This window comes from Mycteria americana, chromosome 1 (assembly GCF_035582795.1).
Source record: "Mycteria americana isolate JAX WOST 10 ecotype Jacksonville Zoo and Gardens chromosome 1, USCA_MyAme_1.0, whole genome shotgun sequence".
Taxonomy (NCBI): domain Eukaryota; kingdom Metazoa; phylum Chordata; class Aves; order Ciconiiformes; family Ciconiidae; genus Mycteria; species Mycteria americana.
In genome coordinates this window covers 155,665,278-155,682,955 of record NC_134365.1, presented here as the reverse complement: position 1 = coordinate 155,682,955, position 17,678 = coordinate 155,665,278, and the positions used below count along the sequence as shown (strand labels likewise).

General features: G+C 35.6%; 1 protein-coding gene across 3 annotated transcripts in view; it reads left to right on the top strand.

The window, feature by feature from the left end:
* Positions 1 to 17,678, top strand: part of ATP11A (ATPase phospholipid transporting 11A) — a 132,752-nt gene that overhangs the window by 99,697 nt on the left and 15,377 nt on the right. For all 3 annotated transcript variants that reach the window (XM_075525632.1, XM_075525625.1, XM_075525641.1), the window contains 10 exons: positions 289 to 362; positions 611 to 714; positions 2,498 to 2,679; positions 3,377 to 3,628; positions 6,587 to 6,761; positions 8,027 to 8,129; positions 8,381 to 8,526; positions 9,506 to 9,565; positions 11,145 to 11,272; positions 13,012 to 13,147. In XM_075525632.1, the coding sequence (XP_075381747.1) occupies positions 289 to 362; positions 611 to 714; positions 2,498 to 2,679; positions 3,377 to 3,628; positions 6,587 to 6,761; positions 8,027 to 8,129; positions 8,381 to 8,526; positions 9,506 to 9,565; positions 11,145 to 11,272; positions 13,012 to 13,147 (1,360 nt within the window). The remainder of the gene's footprint in view (positions 1 to 288; positions 363 to 610; positions 715 to 2,497; positions 2,680 to 3,376; positions 3,629 to 6,586; positions 6,762 to 8,026; positions 8,130 to 8,380; positions 8,527 to 9,505; positions 9,566 to 11,144; positions 11,273 to 13,011; positions 13,148 to 17,678) is intronic.

Below are 17,678 nucleotides of genomic sequence, written 5' to 3'. Positions count from 1 at the left end.
ACTGCAAGGTTTCTAGTCTTCTGCTTAAATTATATTGACTATGCATCCAAAGATACTTACGAACATCATGCAGACAAATTCTATTTCAAGTAATGAGGAGCTGAGAGCCTCCCCTATTTATTATTTGTAACCTGCTGTTTCATTCTGTACTAGTTCCATATTCCATAGGACTCAACATAATTTTCATGTTAGAAGTCAGGTTTTATTTGATATGCTCGAAGTCGTAATAACCAGTTTAGGGATCTGGAAAAGTGGAGTTGTTTAAAAAATATTCTGTTTCTGTTCCAGGTTTGAATTATTAGAGGTTTTGAGTTTTGATTCTGTGAGACGGCGAATGAGCGTAATCGTTAAATCTTCAACAGGTAGGGCTGTCACATTCTGTTTGTTCTTAGATGGTTTTGTTTCACTTGAATTTATTTCAGGTTTATCAAAGAGTTAAGCATTAATCACAGTCTGTGTGCCTGCCTTTATTAAAAAGGGGACCGGGTACCAGCATGAGTGCAAATTATAAAAAAATTGCAAGAAATCTTTTTGAAGACTTAGTAATTTGGATGTTTTTTGAAGAAATATATATTTGGCCATTTTGAATTCCATATGCTTTCTCTTTTAGGTGATATATTTCTGTTTTGTAAGGGAGCAGATTCTTCCATATTTCCTAGAGTTAAAGAAGGCAAAATTGACCAAGTGCGATCCAGAGTTGAACGCAATGCAGTGGTAAGATTCCATTTTGTTGATCTGTTCGGGTGATGTCAGTGTCAAAAAAAAATTAAGTGTCCTTACCTCCTGCTTGATCTGGTAACAGATTTGTCTTTCCAGGCACTGAGATTATTCTATGCCAGAGTGCACACAGGCTGTATGGGTAGCAATCTGTGTTACTCCCTTATTTGAATCTGTCCTCCATCTCATCTTCCACATGGCAGTTGTGGTGAGATATGAATGCATTAGATATGCACAACAGTATGTTATACCAGAGGTCATCAATTAGCTTTTTAGTATGGCATTTTCACAGCTGTGGTGGTTTGAATTAACTTTTGAATGAAAGAAAAGTGAAAAACTTCACTGAAAATCTCATCCTGGCTTTCAGTCCCCAGACTTAGCAATTGTGATTTGCTGCCTTTGATTGCTTTACAAGCTCTTAAAAGAGAAAATCCATTAGAGCACAGTGTAGCAACAAATGCGCTTCTCATGGGGAAACAGTGCAGTGATCATCCTTATACTTACATTTTTGCTTGCTAAAAATGAACTATGAATTGCCTGATCATCTTTAAAAGAAATTCAGAATTTAATTTTACCTAAAAGGTAGTATTTGGAGTTGTAAAATACTGAATTCAGCCAAAAATATGCAGAACCCATTGCAATGGAATATGACTGCCAGTCTTATAAATAGGATAAAATTTGCTGGCATCCAGTACTCAAAGTGAAAACAAAGTATTATTACAGGTATGTGAAAAAAATACCTAGTGTTACCTGCTTTTGTTTTGAACAGAAACTTCAAAGCTCTTTGCCAAAGTGCTTTGTTAAGCTTTACTATATGAAACAGCTGTCTCTGATAATTACAAGTGAAGGAGGCTAGCGAAACTGAAAGAAGTGTTTACGTATCGTATCCATCCAGTGTCTGCCAAGAGAGAAATCCAGACCAAGAGCTATTTCTTCATCCTGGATAATTGGAAATAGGGCTGGCTCCTACATACAGGAGCTTCTGAAAGAGTATACAGGCACCTGTCCTTATCAATAGCAAGACTCGGGGAAATTTTTTAATACTTAATCCTTCTTGGATTGGTAATAAGTAACTATACAAAGACCTACTGGATTTCTGAAGTTTATGAAGTTTATGAAGATAAAGTGCCAGTTAAATGGTGTTGTGAGAGGCAATATATTTGAGGTGGCAAAGCTTCCTTTCTTTGTAGCAGCTTTTTCCTGCCTTACACAGTCTATATACTCCCTTTCTTACTCATCACACAGTCCAAAAGTCTGAAACACCCACAGCTAAATTCTGGTTTTCACTTGACTGAAATGCCACAGTTGGATTTTCACTTTCAGCACTCTGTGATGTTTTGTCCCTGTCCCTGTCTCTGCTGCAAGACAGCATCAAAATCAGACTCTGCAGAGCTACTATTTATATGATTGTTATTTATTCTGACTCATCCTACCTAATTATACACATAGGGAAGGAAACCTTTACCTTGACTCTCCTTTCCCGGGTAATTTCATACATGCAGTTGGGTGGCTGAACTGTTTCTCTTCTGGAGGACTGAGGTTTGTCCCTCAGGTTGTACGCTTACAGAGCAACACAGAATCAAGCTGACCCATGTTCTGGCCTAGACTATACTGTACTAGTCTATACTACACTCACTTCACTATAAAAGTGAGTAGTGGGACTCTTCATCTTAATTCTAAAATCATTCCAATGTTTCAAATATACCAGCATAAACACCAGCAAGAAGTCTAAGAAGAGTTTTGTAAGAGGCATTTTGTTTCTTTTGATTACATTCTGTAGGAGGGACTGCGAACGTTGTGCGTTGCATATAAAAAGCTCACAGCAGAAGAATATAGCATTGCACAGAAGCTGCTTCAGAATGCAAAGTTGGCCCTCCAGGATCGGGAAAAGAAATTGGCAGAAGTGTATGAGAAGATAGAAAGAGATTTTATTTTACTTGGTGCTACAGCTGTTGAAGATCGGTTAGTACATTTCTTAGTTTCTTATGTTTAGTGATGTTACCAAAGTAGTTGAAGACTCTCTTGTAACTCTTTTTCTGGATTAGAGATTTATTTGAAAAACCCTTTATTTGAACCAATTCCATACCCTTCGCTTACTAAAGTTACACATAGTAACTTTATAATTTAGTAAGCTAGTAACAACAGTTAAGTGTACAAAAATCAGTATATTCAAACCATTTACATGCAGTTCATGTAATACTTTATTGAACAAATTGTAGGGAAAAGTTTTGGAGGAAAGAACTACAAAATGGGTATTGAGAAAATGAAGGAAGAATCTTTAGGTCTTAAAAAAAAATCAAAAACTGTTAAAACTGGGAGGTAACTTTAATAACTCAGCAGTACTTCACTGTTTGATGTCATTAGCTGAAATGACTGAAAATGTTTTAATTGAAGTACCTGTCTGGGGAATGAAGCATCTTGTCTTTTAGGCTATATAAATGAAAGGTGAAACTTTGAGCACTTTGAAAGTGTCAAAACTAATTATTTATAATGTACTACTCCCCTAAACATTTTTAGATTCACACCTTGGGGAAAATTCTTAGATCTGATAACTTTTATTGAAATTTTCTATTTGGTTATGGAAACCTTTCAATAAGGACCTCTGAATTTCTCATTTCCAAGCAATCTATCAATGTATGTTGTCAATTGACTTCCACAGACTACAAGAAAAAGCTGCTGACACTATTGAAGCACTCCAGAAAGCTGGAATTAAGGTCTGGGTTCTGACGGGAGACAAAATGGAGACTGCTGCAGCTACTTGCTATGCTTGCAAACTGTTCCGGAGAAATACACAAATACTTGAGCTAACCACGAAGAAAATTGAGGAACAGAGTTTACACGATGTTCTTTTTGACCTAAGCAAAACTGTCCTAAGACACAATGGCAGCTTAACCAGGGATACTTTCTCAGGGTAAGGAAAAAGTTGAATTTTTAAGCCTGGGCTTCCGTGCCTTTCATAAACAATTAAATAATGTATCGTTTACCTTAAGAGCAGCAACATGCTATGTTTCAGTTTCTGTTGTTAAAGTGTGAATTATTCTATGGCAATTAAGTATAAGTTTGTTCCATATAAGTTTAAATTTTCACAGTCACGGTTCTTTCTCTATCTCATTCCTGGTACTGCTTTAACTGTTAAAAGAAAAATCATAAATGACATTTTAATTATATATTTTTCCACTGCAAAAATATTTATTCTTGCCAAAATTGATAGTAAAGCAAAATATTGTTTCTAACTTTTACAAAGGAAGCAGATATGATTTATTCCTGTAATCAGAGTTAGTATGTGATGTCACTTTCTTGATAAAACCAAGGCCTCAGGGAGCAACAATATTTGGCCCTACTGAGCTATTTCTAGGGAAGATTGTGCTACATTTACAGACAGGTAACAGGCAACAGCATAGTACCAAATCTTCTGGTGTGCATAAAAATACTTGAAGTGGCCTAAACTATAAAGAAACCATTGACTTCTGTGTATTTTTGAATATGCAAATGTCGTGGTTTAGCCCCAGCCGGCAGCTAAGCACCACGCAGCTGCTCGCTCACTCCCCCCCGGTGGGATGGGGGAGAGAATCGGAAGAGCAAAAGTAAGAAAACTTGAGGGTTGAGATAAAAACAGTTTAATAGGTAAAGCAAAAGCCGTGCACGCAAGCAAAGCAAAACAAGGAATTCATTCACTGCTTCCCATGGGCAGGCAGGTGTTCAGCCATCGCCAGGAAAGCAGGGCTCCATCACGCGTAACGGTGACTTGGGAAGACAAACGCCATCACTCCAAATGTCCCCCCTTCCTTCTTCTTCCCCAGCTTTATATGCTGAGCATGACGCCATATGGTATGGAATAGCCCTTTGGCCAGTTGGGGTCAGCTGTCCTGGCTGTGTCCCCTCCCAGCTTCTTCTGCACCTGGCAGAGCACGGGAAGCTGAAAAGTCCTTGACTAGTACAGCAACAACTAAAACATCTCTGTATTATCAACACTGTCTTCAGCACAAATCCAAAATATAGCCCCATACCAGCCACTATAAAGAAAATTAACTCTATCTCAGCTGAAACCAGGACAGCAAAGAAGGATAGGTATCATGTATACAGAAGTGATTTCCTTGAAACATAACATGGAATAAGATAAAAATGGCATTAAAAAGCAAAAAACAGGTATAATGTAAATACAGGTAGTAAATTAGGCTACTTATTTGAAGCTTAGTAGTTGGTACATATTACTTGCTCTTTTTTCCCACTGCAAAAACCTAAGAATTAGATTCTAAAACATTTTTATCATCTTAAGATGTTGTTCAGAAAATAAGTTACTGTCTTCCAGACATAATGGTGTGTATTTGCTATGTTTTTCTTTTCTTTTTAATATGGAACCAGCTAGCAAGTCCATTTTATATGCATTTGCAATAAGTTTGTAGTAAAGAAACAACAAGGTAACAATCAGTTGTGATATTTTAGCAGAGAGTTTCTAAAACTCTTAGCCTTACAGCTTGAAACTCTGAGCCTGAGCATTTTTCTCAGCTCTTCTTATACTTTAAACCCCATTGATCTAATCAAGAGCATTTGTATACTCAGTTAAATAAATCTTACTTCTCTCTATCATCTGTACCACATTTAGCTTAAATCCCACAGGTCTTACAACATATGTTTAAACATGTTTGTTTAACTTTTTATGCAATGCCAATTTCCTAGACATTAAGACTAATCAGAATTTCTTGTCATTGGCTCTAGAGGTGCAAAGATAGTAATAGCAGGATTCTGTCTGGATGTTAAAATTCAGGCTGAAAATCCAAACATTCAGTGCATTGTCTGGACTTCGTAATAATACATTTTTGGTTGATATAATTGTATACTAATGGTGTCGCCCTATTTGTGCCAGTGGTAACAAAGTGGTGAAAATATCTGTGAACTGTTATTAAATATAGTTTACAGTACTTTACACTATTTGTCAAAAATAGCTTGTGTTCTAGGAGTGAAGATGGAGAAGCTTAAAATACGTTAATATTAAAAATGTGGTGTTTTTCTCACAAACATTGGTCCTGGTGAAACCATGTTCATTGAAAACCCACGCACAGTAATATAACTTTGGAGCACTGAAATTAGAGCACAAATAAACCTCAGTGTACGTTTATACAACTCTCACTGCTGAGCTGGAGCCTGAGGCTACTGTGTAATGCAGGCAAATGCAAGGGTGCTCTGAAATAACTAGTTTGGACACTGCGGAAAACTGCTCTTGTAGTGTGGCACTCGGTGCGAACAGTCTTCCCCCCTTGTTCAGCATATGTTATTGTGGTAAACTGTGCTTCATGCGACCACGGTTACACTTCTAGCAATGTCCAAATTATTACAGGTATACCCGCAATAGATTAATATATATATAATAATATATTGTAATATTATAGATAGCATATATAATAATTATATTCTAATCTTATAATTACAGCTATACCTGTACTAGACTTAGCCACCACACTAAACGCAAAGTATACATATTGTAAATGTAGGCAGTGGTTTTATCTCCCCAGGCCAACAAGCCTCTTTTAGGCATTTCCTTCAAAGCATGGTTTACTTCCTTAAACGTAGACCCTTGAAAAACAAGGTTATCTTCTTCATCAAAGTAGCTTTCAGAGTACCAAAGGCCTTTCCCTTTAACTTTTTTCTCTATATTATGGAAAGTGCCACAAAATTAACTTTTTTCCTGCAACTCAGTTTACCTCACTGCTGTTCTTGAAGCCCTTTCAAACCAAACTGAAAGGCCATTAATTATACACTCATACTCACTGCTGAAGTCACGGAGGTATCAGATTTCTGTCTTTGAACTGGTGAAGCACATATGCCTGAGAATTTTACAGTGACTCTTAGTTTATATTTTAACCCTGAACAGACTTTCAACTGATATGCAAGATTATGGTTTAATTATTGATGGAGCAGCGTTATCATTAATAATGAAGCCAAGACAAGATGGGAGCTCTGGTAACTACAGGGAGCTCTTTCTTGAAATTTGCAGGAACTGCAGTGCAGTGTTATGCTGTCGAATGGCACCTCTGCAAAAAGCACAGGTTTGTATTTCATTTCATAATTGTTTGTTAGCTGTGCACATATGTAAATATTGAAAGTTAATATTCTGTATGACTTACTATGATAGCTTAAAATGTTACCATTCATTTTTGTATCTTCTAAAATGGAAAAAGCAAAAAAAAAAAGGGGGGGGGAGGGGGAAAATTTCTACTGGCAAGCAATTCAGATAATGGTATGCTAAAATGGTACCCAGCTGTGCACCTGAATTGATTTACGTACATATTGTGCAAATTTTATGGTTGGTACATGCTGATAAGTGAACATATTTAATGAACTGAACTAATTGCTTCCTTTTTAACCTAACAAGCTTTGAACAGTCTACTATCTGTTGATACTACAAGAACCTGCATTATTTATTACTGTAAAGTGATATTTCTTCCCTATTTTTAACATAAGTGGGAAGCCAAGAAAGAAGAATCCAGGCAGAAAAATGCATGCATTATCATTTTTAAGTACTTCTTGACTGTTGTATACTAGTTTGTATCAAGTAAAAGCATATCCTGCCATTACTGAAACATCTCAGTATAGCTGGAGAACTTTTAAAGGAAACAAACATTAGAATATAAGCTTCTTTTTTCCTTTCAAACTGTCATGTCTTTTTCTCAGTGCTCAGGTACAGTATATGTACCCCTTATTCATTTTAACAAATGTATTTAGCCAGCACTTTTAACAGTCTAGAAGTCTGTAGAAGTTTTTAGTTGCAGCTGTCTTGGTACCAAATTTACAGAGATGATAATTTGTAATGGAGAGATTTGAAGTCAAATTTTTGGACAATTTCTGTGTTAACAGTGTTTAGATATATTTCCGGAGTCCTATTAGCTTTTCTTAAATAGTAAGAAAAAATTTCAGCACAGTTAAGAAAGCAGAATCTTTCAGTCTTTAGTTTCAGGATTTCTCTGAAATTGTACGCTCTGTCTCTGGAACCCTTTTAATTTATTAATGCACTTACGCATCATTAAGCAATCTCAACATCATCTTCCTTTCTTCTGTTCTTCCTTCCTCCTGTCCATATCTCTCAAAATATTTTGGAAGTATTTGAAAACTGTTATTTTATATTTGGAACAAATACTTTCAATATGAAGAACCTACTGTGATCTTTATGCATAATAGTTGCATTGAGTAGTATTGGTTTTGTGTCCCTTCAGAATTTCTCATATAACTGTGTTGGTCAGTTTAACTAATCATACACTCGTGCAAAATAAGCAAACCATGACAGAGAAGAGTTTTTAACACTATTTTTTTCCAGATTGTAAAATTGATTAAGTTATCAAAGGAGCATCCTATCACATTAGCAATTGGTGATGGAGCAAATGATGTCAGTATGATTCTAGAAGCACATGTTGGTATAGGTAAGTGTACTTTTTAGAATATTAATTCAAGCAAAATGACAACATTTACTTCTTAAAAACAGGCAGTCTCAAAGAATCAGGTTATACATTTTATAGACAACTTGTAGTGAATTTATCCCAGGAATTTTATGAGATACAGTGGTGATCTCTTACTAGATCAATGTCATAGAATTATTATATAATTTTTCAAATAATTGTATCTTTGAAATAGTTCTTCAGTTATTAAACAGCTTCATCACTTTTTTTTAAAGGAATCATTGGCAAAGAAGGTCGTCAAGCAGCGAGAAACAGTGACTATGCAATACCTAAATTTAAACATTTGAAAAAAATGTTGCTTGTTCATGGGCATTTTTATTATGTTAGGATATCTGAACTTGTGCAATACTTCTTTTATAAGGTAGGAGAATGCTTATTCTAATTACATAAATCTCAAAAACTTACATGGTAATACCTAACTATATACAGTTTGTGCAGTCAACGGTACAAAAAAGCAGTAATTCTATAAAGAGATTTTGTTGAGTGCCAGATGCAAAGCTGAAATGGGATTATTGTTTTTATCCAGACCATGATGTGAAATAGCTTTTATATAGATATATTCTGTAATCTGTGGTATGTTTAAAAGCAAAATTTGCTTTGCCTTTTTAAAATTTATTTCTCTCTACAAATTCCAACACAGACTATTCTACTTATTTTCAGTACCTTCTGGGTTCTCTCTACAGTCGCCTTTTAAATCAAGTTGGAAATAGTATTTGAGAACTTAGCATAACTTAATTTACATTAGTTTCTAAATTCATTACGGTAGTGTAGGTGGAGAAAGTTCATAATGTGCATCCCCCTGTTTAGACACTTTTGTTATGTCTAAATGTTGGGATCAAATAAATTCTTTCAGTAAGCAATGGAACATTATAGAAAAGAACCTTCAGAAGATTATTCAAGATCTTAGTGCTTGACTATATGTATAGTTAGGAGAGGATGAAGTTTGGGGTCACAGCTAGAAACATCTTAAAATTATTTTGCTGCGAACCATGCTATCCAGAGTATCCATGCTTGTTTATCATAGTTTATGTCCTCCTGTGGATTGTACCTTATTTGCCTTGGCCTAACTGAACTGTGCTTCTGGATTGCAAAATTCATTGGCTTGAATTTTGAAACTGTAGCCTTATAAGTTTGCCTTCAAAATATTTTTAGTATTTTTCTTAACAGTACTACTGTAAGATGAGAATGTTGATGTTTAACGTATACAGCTCTTTCTACTGTTCCTGCAGTGTTTACTATTACTAGTGTTATAAAACTATGATACACATAGCTATAGCATTGTACAGCATATAAAATAGTGCTTATATTTCACTTGACGACTGTGTCACTTTGTCTTTCAGAATGTCTGCTTCATTTTTCCTCAATTTTTATATCAGTTCTTCTGTGGGTTTTCACAACAGGTTAGTTGTTCTTCTTCCCTCACTGCCACATTTTCTCTTTGGCATTTTTTTTAAAAAATTGATCCTTTAATACTGTGCCTGTTCGGCTGATAAAATTTCTAGGTTAGTTTACACATTGTAAAAAGAAGAGCATCACTTTTGGTTCATATGGTTTTCAGTGGCACTGAATTGCAGTTAAGTTACAGAAATCCATTTTATGAATTATCATTAAATCAATGTTTATTTTCAAAGTCAAAGAATACAAGAAACCAAAATTTGGAAATGACAATGCAAAGTGAAATGTCTGTTAGGTTTAGGCTTATTGGACAGGGGCAGTCCCGAAAGATAAGTAATTAAAATAGTTTTTCATTTTTAGAATTTAGAATGAAAATGGAAGAATTAAACTAGTCTTCTCTGGGGTGTGCAGGTACGAATTGCAAACTTCAGACAAATAGGGGCATTCAATTAGTTGAAAAGGAAAAATAAACACGGAAAGACAGAGGAAAAGTGAACTGGTGCTCACCAGAAAAGTGCCATCATTCAGGAGAGGATTCAGTACTCTCCTTTCTAAATTTTTGTTTATTTGCTTTTCCCCTTTGCTGTTGTCTGATTTGTGCAGAAGAATCTACCTCTTCTTTCTTCTGAATGAGGGAGCAAAAACCAAAGGAATGAATGACTGGACTTAGACAAAAAGAGGATTAAGCTTTCAGGATTAAATTGGACAAGAGGAGGATTTAATTAAGAGAAAATAGTACTGTTGCTTTGAATTTGTGGAATGTCTCAAAAAAAAGCTCCAGGAGGAGCAAAAATGACAGAACTATTTTTTTTGGTCTGTTTTGGTTTTAATTTCAAATGACCATTGAAAACTTTGTAGGTTTTTATCAAGCATTATTAGGATTTAGATATGAAAGCATGTGTTGATGAAAATTTAGTTGTAAAATTTCCTGTTCTTCTAAGTGCTAAATATAATTCTGAATCAAAAATGGGGTTTTGACAGCAATTTTTATGGCATAAATGATCAACAAATAGGTTTTGGGAAATAACTCTTTTTATGGGGTGATGTGGTAAGTTTGCGTGCAGTTACAATGATGATACATACACGGAAAAATAGTTCAGAGGGAAGAAGAATCAAAGATATGGGGTGTTTCTTTGTACAGCGCATTGCAGTCACCCACAGCTGAAGAACCTCTGGAGTACTCCCCCTTCTTCCCCGCATGTCTCCATGTGATATAGACATGGAGGAGATAAAAGCGGGGGTGGAAGTGCCAGAGAATTTTTGCCTCTACAGGAATCTGCTGTTGTTCAGTTTGGGTAGTTTAGAGTTGGTCTCACAGTTGAAACAATAGGAGGGATGGATATGTGGACCAGACTATTAAATCGATCTTTTAGTTGACCTTTTGTTCTCCAGATGAATGGGGTACAAGTGCAGAGTTGTGTCTTATATCAGTTAGCAGCTGTTCAGGGATATTTGCCTCCATTGTGAAGGGATATAGTTTTGTTTTTTCTGAAGAAATTGACTCGTTCGTTTTAAATCAAGTGTCACGCAGTGGATCATATTTTAAAATTAAAACTAGCTGATTTAATTCTTTTCCATCTACAGACTTTATACGACACTGCGTATCTAACACTGTACAATATCAGCTTCACTTCCCTTCCTATCCTCTTGTACGGTCTAATGGAACAACATGTCAGTGCGGACACACTCAAGAGAGAGCCTTCCCTATACAGGTAAAATTAATACATTATGCCCCAAAGCTTGACTGTTTAATTGTGGAATCTCTCTGTTATAACCAAAGTCCTCAGGATTTCTGTACAAGGTTGCAGTAGAACATTAGATACACTGCAACAGAAGGGTTGAAGACCACATGCAGAGTCTATAAACTACAATAGATACACATGTATATTTACATACTGCAATCCACACCATTCATTTGCTACATTAGTGAGTGAGCAAAATAGAAATTACTGTTCTACAAATCAAAATAGGATTTATTTTAGTACTCTGTTTCCTCAGAAGTATTTTAAAAAGAGAAAACATACTTTTTCTTCTATATACATGTTTTATTCTGAAAGAAAAGAGGACTGAGTGGTAGAGTGTTGTATCATAGGATGTATTCTGTGTGGTGTCCAACATAGTCCTCTGCCTATTGTTGACTCACTTCTGTGCATTGAAATTGTGACTGGTTTAGATTCTTAGCCACTTGAAATACAGTTCTTGCCAATTAACTGCATGTGGCCATCTAAATTAGGAACAGTGCCCAGTTTTTATTCTTGTAGCTGCAAAACCAGTACATTTTAGAGAGTGGTAACGGTAGATAATCAAAGGGAAAACATTTTTCAAGAGGTAATATTAGAAGCCCAAAAGTTAATCAATGCAGTGATGTGTTTTTACTTAAGAAATTGAAGAGGAGTACAAGATACTACTGTTGAAACCCAACCCTCCCATTTTTGTTTTCTATTCTATATTTTAAATGTTTTCAGTTTATAAATGGTCATTCAGAAGACCTTTTTGGTTTTTGAAAGCTAGCAGAAGTTATTTGGTCTCAAACATTTGGTTTTTGACATCTAACAGAGTCTATCGCTAAGCTGTTTCGGGCAACAGTGCAGTTGTTCTGGGCCAGATGAGGCTACTGTTAGCCACATATGGTTTTGCACTGTATATTGGTAATCCGCAGGGAGAAATTACTTCATATGGTCATCAGACAGTTTTTAAAGTGCATATGGTGAAAGTATTCATTGGTAGTAAATGTTTCTGTAATTCAGGGGTTTTATTTACCTATGTTCCGATGTACTCTGATGTGTTTTATGATATGTGCCAAGTTCGATATATACGCATTCTGTGGGCAAGAACTGAAGCTGTAATATTTAAATTTTTCTGTAATAAGAAAATGCATACTAGTGAACAGTTCTATTGTTGACCAATCCTTATATTTTTTTGTGGGAAAACATTCAAGAAATCCAATTTGACCTGAAGCTTTAACTCAACTGCAAAATCATTGGTTCACATGTTCCACATAAAATTAATGTTTTGTTTTGTTACAATATTCTGTATAAAAGTGCCCCATGGGAAATAAAGCAAAGTCTCCAGAGACCTCTAGTGTTTCCATTTAAAATCTACAGTGGATCATCACACGCACAGCAAATACCGGAAAAAAGATATCTTCTGTAAAAAGACTGAAAAGTAAATGGGTGCAGCACAGGAGAATTTACTATACAGTTGAAATAAGCAGAATTACAGGCAGCAGTTAAATGGGTTTAGTAAAAATGAAATTAAAAAAAAAAAAAAAGAGGAGGAGATGTTCAGGGAGGATTAGAATGTGAAGTGGTAGACAGTTGTCATGTGGAAATGTGGTGGTTTTGCATGCAATCTCTTAATTGTTTTCCTTCAAAAAACAATATGAGTGACATCATTTGCCTAAGCTTTTTGAACATGCTGATAATGAATGCATATATCTTGTTTTACACAGAGATGTTGCCAAGAATGCTTTGCTGCGCTGGCGTGCGTTTATTTATTGGACATTCCTAGGAGTGTTTGATGCTGTGGTATTTTTCTTTGGTGCCTATCTCTTGTTTGACAACACAATTGTGACCAGCAATGGACAGGTTAGTGTTGGATTTGATCAGTCAAAGGTAGTTTTTTTAATGTCTAGTGTGCTATGAACATAGTTTTAATTGTTTTCTTCAAGATTTCCAGCATAGATGATAACTGTTTTATGAGTTATGGCAAGATAGATGGGTTATCTGTTTAGCACAGTCTGAACTATTCAATAGGAATTTTGTGTCTCAGTAAACAGAAGCATAGGAGTAGATACAACTTAGGAGAAATATATATCGTAAATTCCCAGTATTCCTTCAGACTTTACATAGTAACTTTTCTGTTTCGTGCTTAACATGCATCTGAAGAATATCTGATTAACATATCAAAAGACTCTTGGTAGTTATGAATGATCATAAAAGAGCTTAAATGTAACAAGCTTTTTAATACTTTAATTATTTTTTATGTATGGCAGCTTAAAATAATCTATCTCTACTTGCTTTGCAGTCACATGAATGCAAATTTTAAGAACTTTTGCATTTTATTTATTTTACCCATTGATATTTTGGTCTATTTTATTTGTGTGCTTTTTTTTCTTTTTGCTACTTGCTTCTCTTCCTATCCTCAGCTAATGACAACCAGCACTCACATGGTAAGACTATTGTGGATTTGTCATGATATCCATTTCATCTTTCACTGTTCTTTAATTAAACTGTTAAAGAGCAGTTAAGTATTGCCTATAATTATTTCAAAATATCAGTTAAACCTATAGGGAGAAATGTTCTTTATTGCTACTTTATAAATACTTAAAATATAAAGAACTTATATAGACTATAAGGTATATTACAGTATATGTGGTAAAGAGCCATGAACTTTAAAAAATAAGTAGGCTTTTTGCTTCCTTGAGTTTTGTTATTTTGTTCTGTGCTTTTCTGTGACCTACATTTTGTTGCTGACTCCCTCCGCTATAGAAAATTTATTACAGTTTATGCTATAAAGTGCTTGAATGGCTTTAGAAAAGACCCTTGAAGTGAGAGAAAATGACCTGGGCACAATTTTGTTGCCTATATGTAATGTACGCGTTTGCAAGAAATGCAATATTCAAATATCATTAAAATACCATCTTTGTGACATCTATCAGGGGAATGAACTTCTAGTGTGTGAGAGAATGCTTGTTAGAAAGAGCTTTTCTAAGGACAGAATGAATTTCCATTAGACATAACTGTACACTGCAGCATTTCTTTTTCTGGTACCATTATGTTCTCTGTTAGATTTTCAAAACTGTGCATCAGCTTATATTTATAGTCCTGAAAATTATACTTCTCATACCTGTACACATTTTGTAAATGGTTTGTATTGCAAATATTCTGACTGGGTTGCTTTTTGAAATTTTAGTCTACTACTTTTGCACATATTACATCAAATTCTTCTTGATAAAGCTCTAAAGCCAGACTAGTGCCTAATTTCCAAATTTTGAATGCGTACGTCTACAACTAGATACCCGTGTTAACATTTGATGATAAAATGTATTGCTTGATGAGACATTTTGACTCTTGAGTGTCAGAGTGGGTTAGAAAATTCATCATCATTCAGCATGCATGCTTATGTGTATGTATAAAACTTACAGGTTTTGAGTTGCAATTTTAGATTTAAAGGCTTGAAAATGTTAGTGTTCAGGAATAGTCAGAAATACATAAGAGTTCATACATACATGAATGCTAGTTGGTGTTGATGGTTATTTCCAAGTATTTAAATTATGCTAATGTCTGGAAAAAAAGTCAATGAAAGATTTGAAGATTTGAAAGGTTACCACAACAATATGTTATTATGGAACAGGAAAAAGGTAGAAAGCAGGAAAGGTGATAAAAGGGCTGAAGGTAACACTAATACTATAAATGATATAAGATGATTCAAGTTAGGTTCCAGATTCTTAAAATGGGTGCCGAAGCAAAGATTTTCAATTCTTCTTTCCCTCCAGAAATGAACTAACCACCATTGTTGCAAAACTAGTAAAAAGTGAAGAAAGTCAGTGTCTTTCACTTAGATTTTAGCCTGTGTCAGACTAAAATTTACATACCATTAAACTTGCTTCCAAACATAATCCTCCCAGGATGTTTCTCAGTATTTAGAAATTTGTTTGAAACTGTTTGCATGTTGTAGAGTGATGTTACTAGAATAATGGAAAATTGTACTTTTAATTGCTGAGATTTACTTTATAAATGCCTGCCTCAGTCATTTCCTGGTAAACACAACTAAGATGCCAAAGATTTATCTCTTATTAATTGTTATTAATTTGTGATACTGCTTTGTGTATGGTGTTCCACTTTGGATAGGACGTGGTTGGTGTTGTAAAAACATATAGTCAGAGACCAAGTACATAAGGAAGGTAAGAAGAAAAGAAGACACCACAGAAGTAATTGCAGATTGTAAATGTCATCTTAGTTTAGCCATATAATAAAATGTATTTCCAGTGTGATTTTTTTATTTTAACATTTGATGCAGCATGGATTAAATATAGTTGTTAAGCTGGATTCAGAGATAGGTAGGAGAAACTAAGTTAAAAGGAGTAACAGAATGGGAAATACAAAACAGCAGGAAGGAAGAGAGGTGAGTAGAATGATGAATTGGAACATGGAAGGTAGAGCAAATAGAGTTGCAGAAGGAGGAGGGGAAGTCTTGGATAGGCTGGGAGCAGAGCATAGAAAAATATTCGTTAATAAACTAGATGTTAACAGACTTACAAAAGAATGATCCGCAGCCTGCAGACATGACTAGTATCTCGAGATAGCCAATGCTGAAAACACATTATGAGTTTTTGTAACTTACACCGACCCATATTGCTTGCTTACCTTTCTCTGTGCCAAATTAGCAGCCTTATGGAGTCCTTGTGCTATGACCTTGTTTTCTGAGCCAAAAAGATGGGTAGGTGAAGGGTTTTGTTGCAGTCCGATGCCTTCTATCTAGCCTGACAAACAGAGACAGGGGAAGGTTGTTTCAACCTTTTTATTTAATCTAGCAGCTTTTATTGGAGATATGGACACAGCTGTTCAGTATACGGAAACTTAGACTGACACTAGGCTTTCTGAGAGATGCCAGATATGACATGAGAGTAAAATTTAGTAAAATAGTAAAATTTAACTGCAAGAAGAAAGTCAGTAAATGGCATAATTTGAAGTTCCTGAACCAGATTCCTGTCCAGTTTTAACTGCACTGATTTTTTTTTTTAGGGCACACAAAATATTGTAGCAACAGCATGACCCTATGAAATGGTTATATTGTATATCAAAGTAAAACGTCAAAATGCTGAAGGTTTTCTGCACTTCATCTTGTGTTCTGTACACTTGGTCACACATTGAGTAATTTTAAAGTAATGAAATGATTACTCAGAATAATAAATCTTTCAGCCAGTCATTTGTTTATTTTTAAAATGATTTTCCAGTTGATCAGATTTTCTCAGCCTAGTTTCCTACAGATTTCTGTCTTGTGGCTGGCTGTGGTCTCCATTCTGAGTTTTTCCCACGGCAGCATATTTGTGTGATCACTTGCCCGTGTGGATCCCTTGTCATCTAATATTGGGTGAGCTCATATAGAATAATGTAGATGGGGAGGGACCCTGGCGGTGATCCAGTTCAACTCCCTGCTTTGTGCAGTTGTGCAAAGCTTTGTCTAGTCTTTGTCAAGTTTTGAATATCCCTGAGGATGGAGATTCCATAACCTTCCTGGGCAACTTGTTCCAATGTTTTTCTGCCTTCATGGGGAAAATATTTCTCGTAATACCTAAGCAGAATTATTCTTGTTGCTGAAGAGAGAATGAAGTTCCAGTTCTTTATTTTTGTAATTGTTCTTAAATACTTGTGGGCAGTTACTAGGTTGTTCCTTAAACTCCCCTCCATCAGACTAAGTCCTTCAACATCTCCTCACAGGAGAGCTATAGACTACTAACCACCTTGGTTGCCTGCCACTTGATCCTTTCCAATTTTTTTCACATCCCTCTTGAACTGAGAGGCCCAAATCTGGGCATGGTGTTCCAGGTTAAACCTCACTATAGCTGAGTAGATGGGAGTAATAACCTTTGTTCAGTGGCTGTGTTCCTCCCAGTACAGCTCAGTTTGCAGTTTCCCTTATGTACAGAGAGAGGACGCTATAGGCTTGTAGTCAACCTGGAGTCCGCTGTAACTCCACTGCAACTTCCTTTTCAGCAGGGCCATTGCTCAGCCAGTCAGTTCAATATATGGCGTTACTCCTCCATAGCTGTAAAACTTTGCACTTTTCCTTACTTAATTTCATAAGGTATCTGTTAACCCACTTCTCAAATCAATGGAGGTCCCTCTGGATCGAAACTCTGCCATTCATTATCTCAGCTATTCACTATTTTTGTATCACCTGGCAATTTGCTCATGACGCTCTCTGTGTCACCATCCAGGCCACTGACAGAGATATTTAGCAGTATCAGCCCCAGTATCAGTCCCTGGTGTAGTTCACATTACCAGCAGCCAAGCAAACATCAAGGACACTTATCACTAAACTTTTGAGTCCAGTGCTTCAGCCAGTTTTCAACTCAAGTAGTAGTCCATTTACCCAGCCCCTGCTTCCTTATCT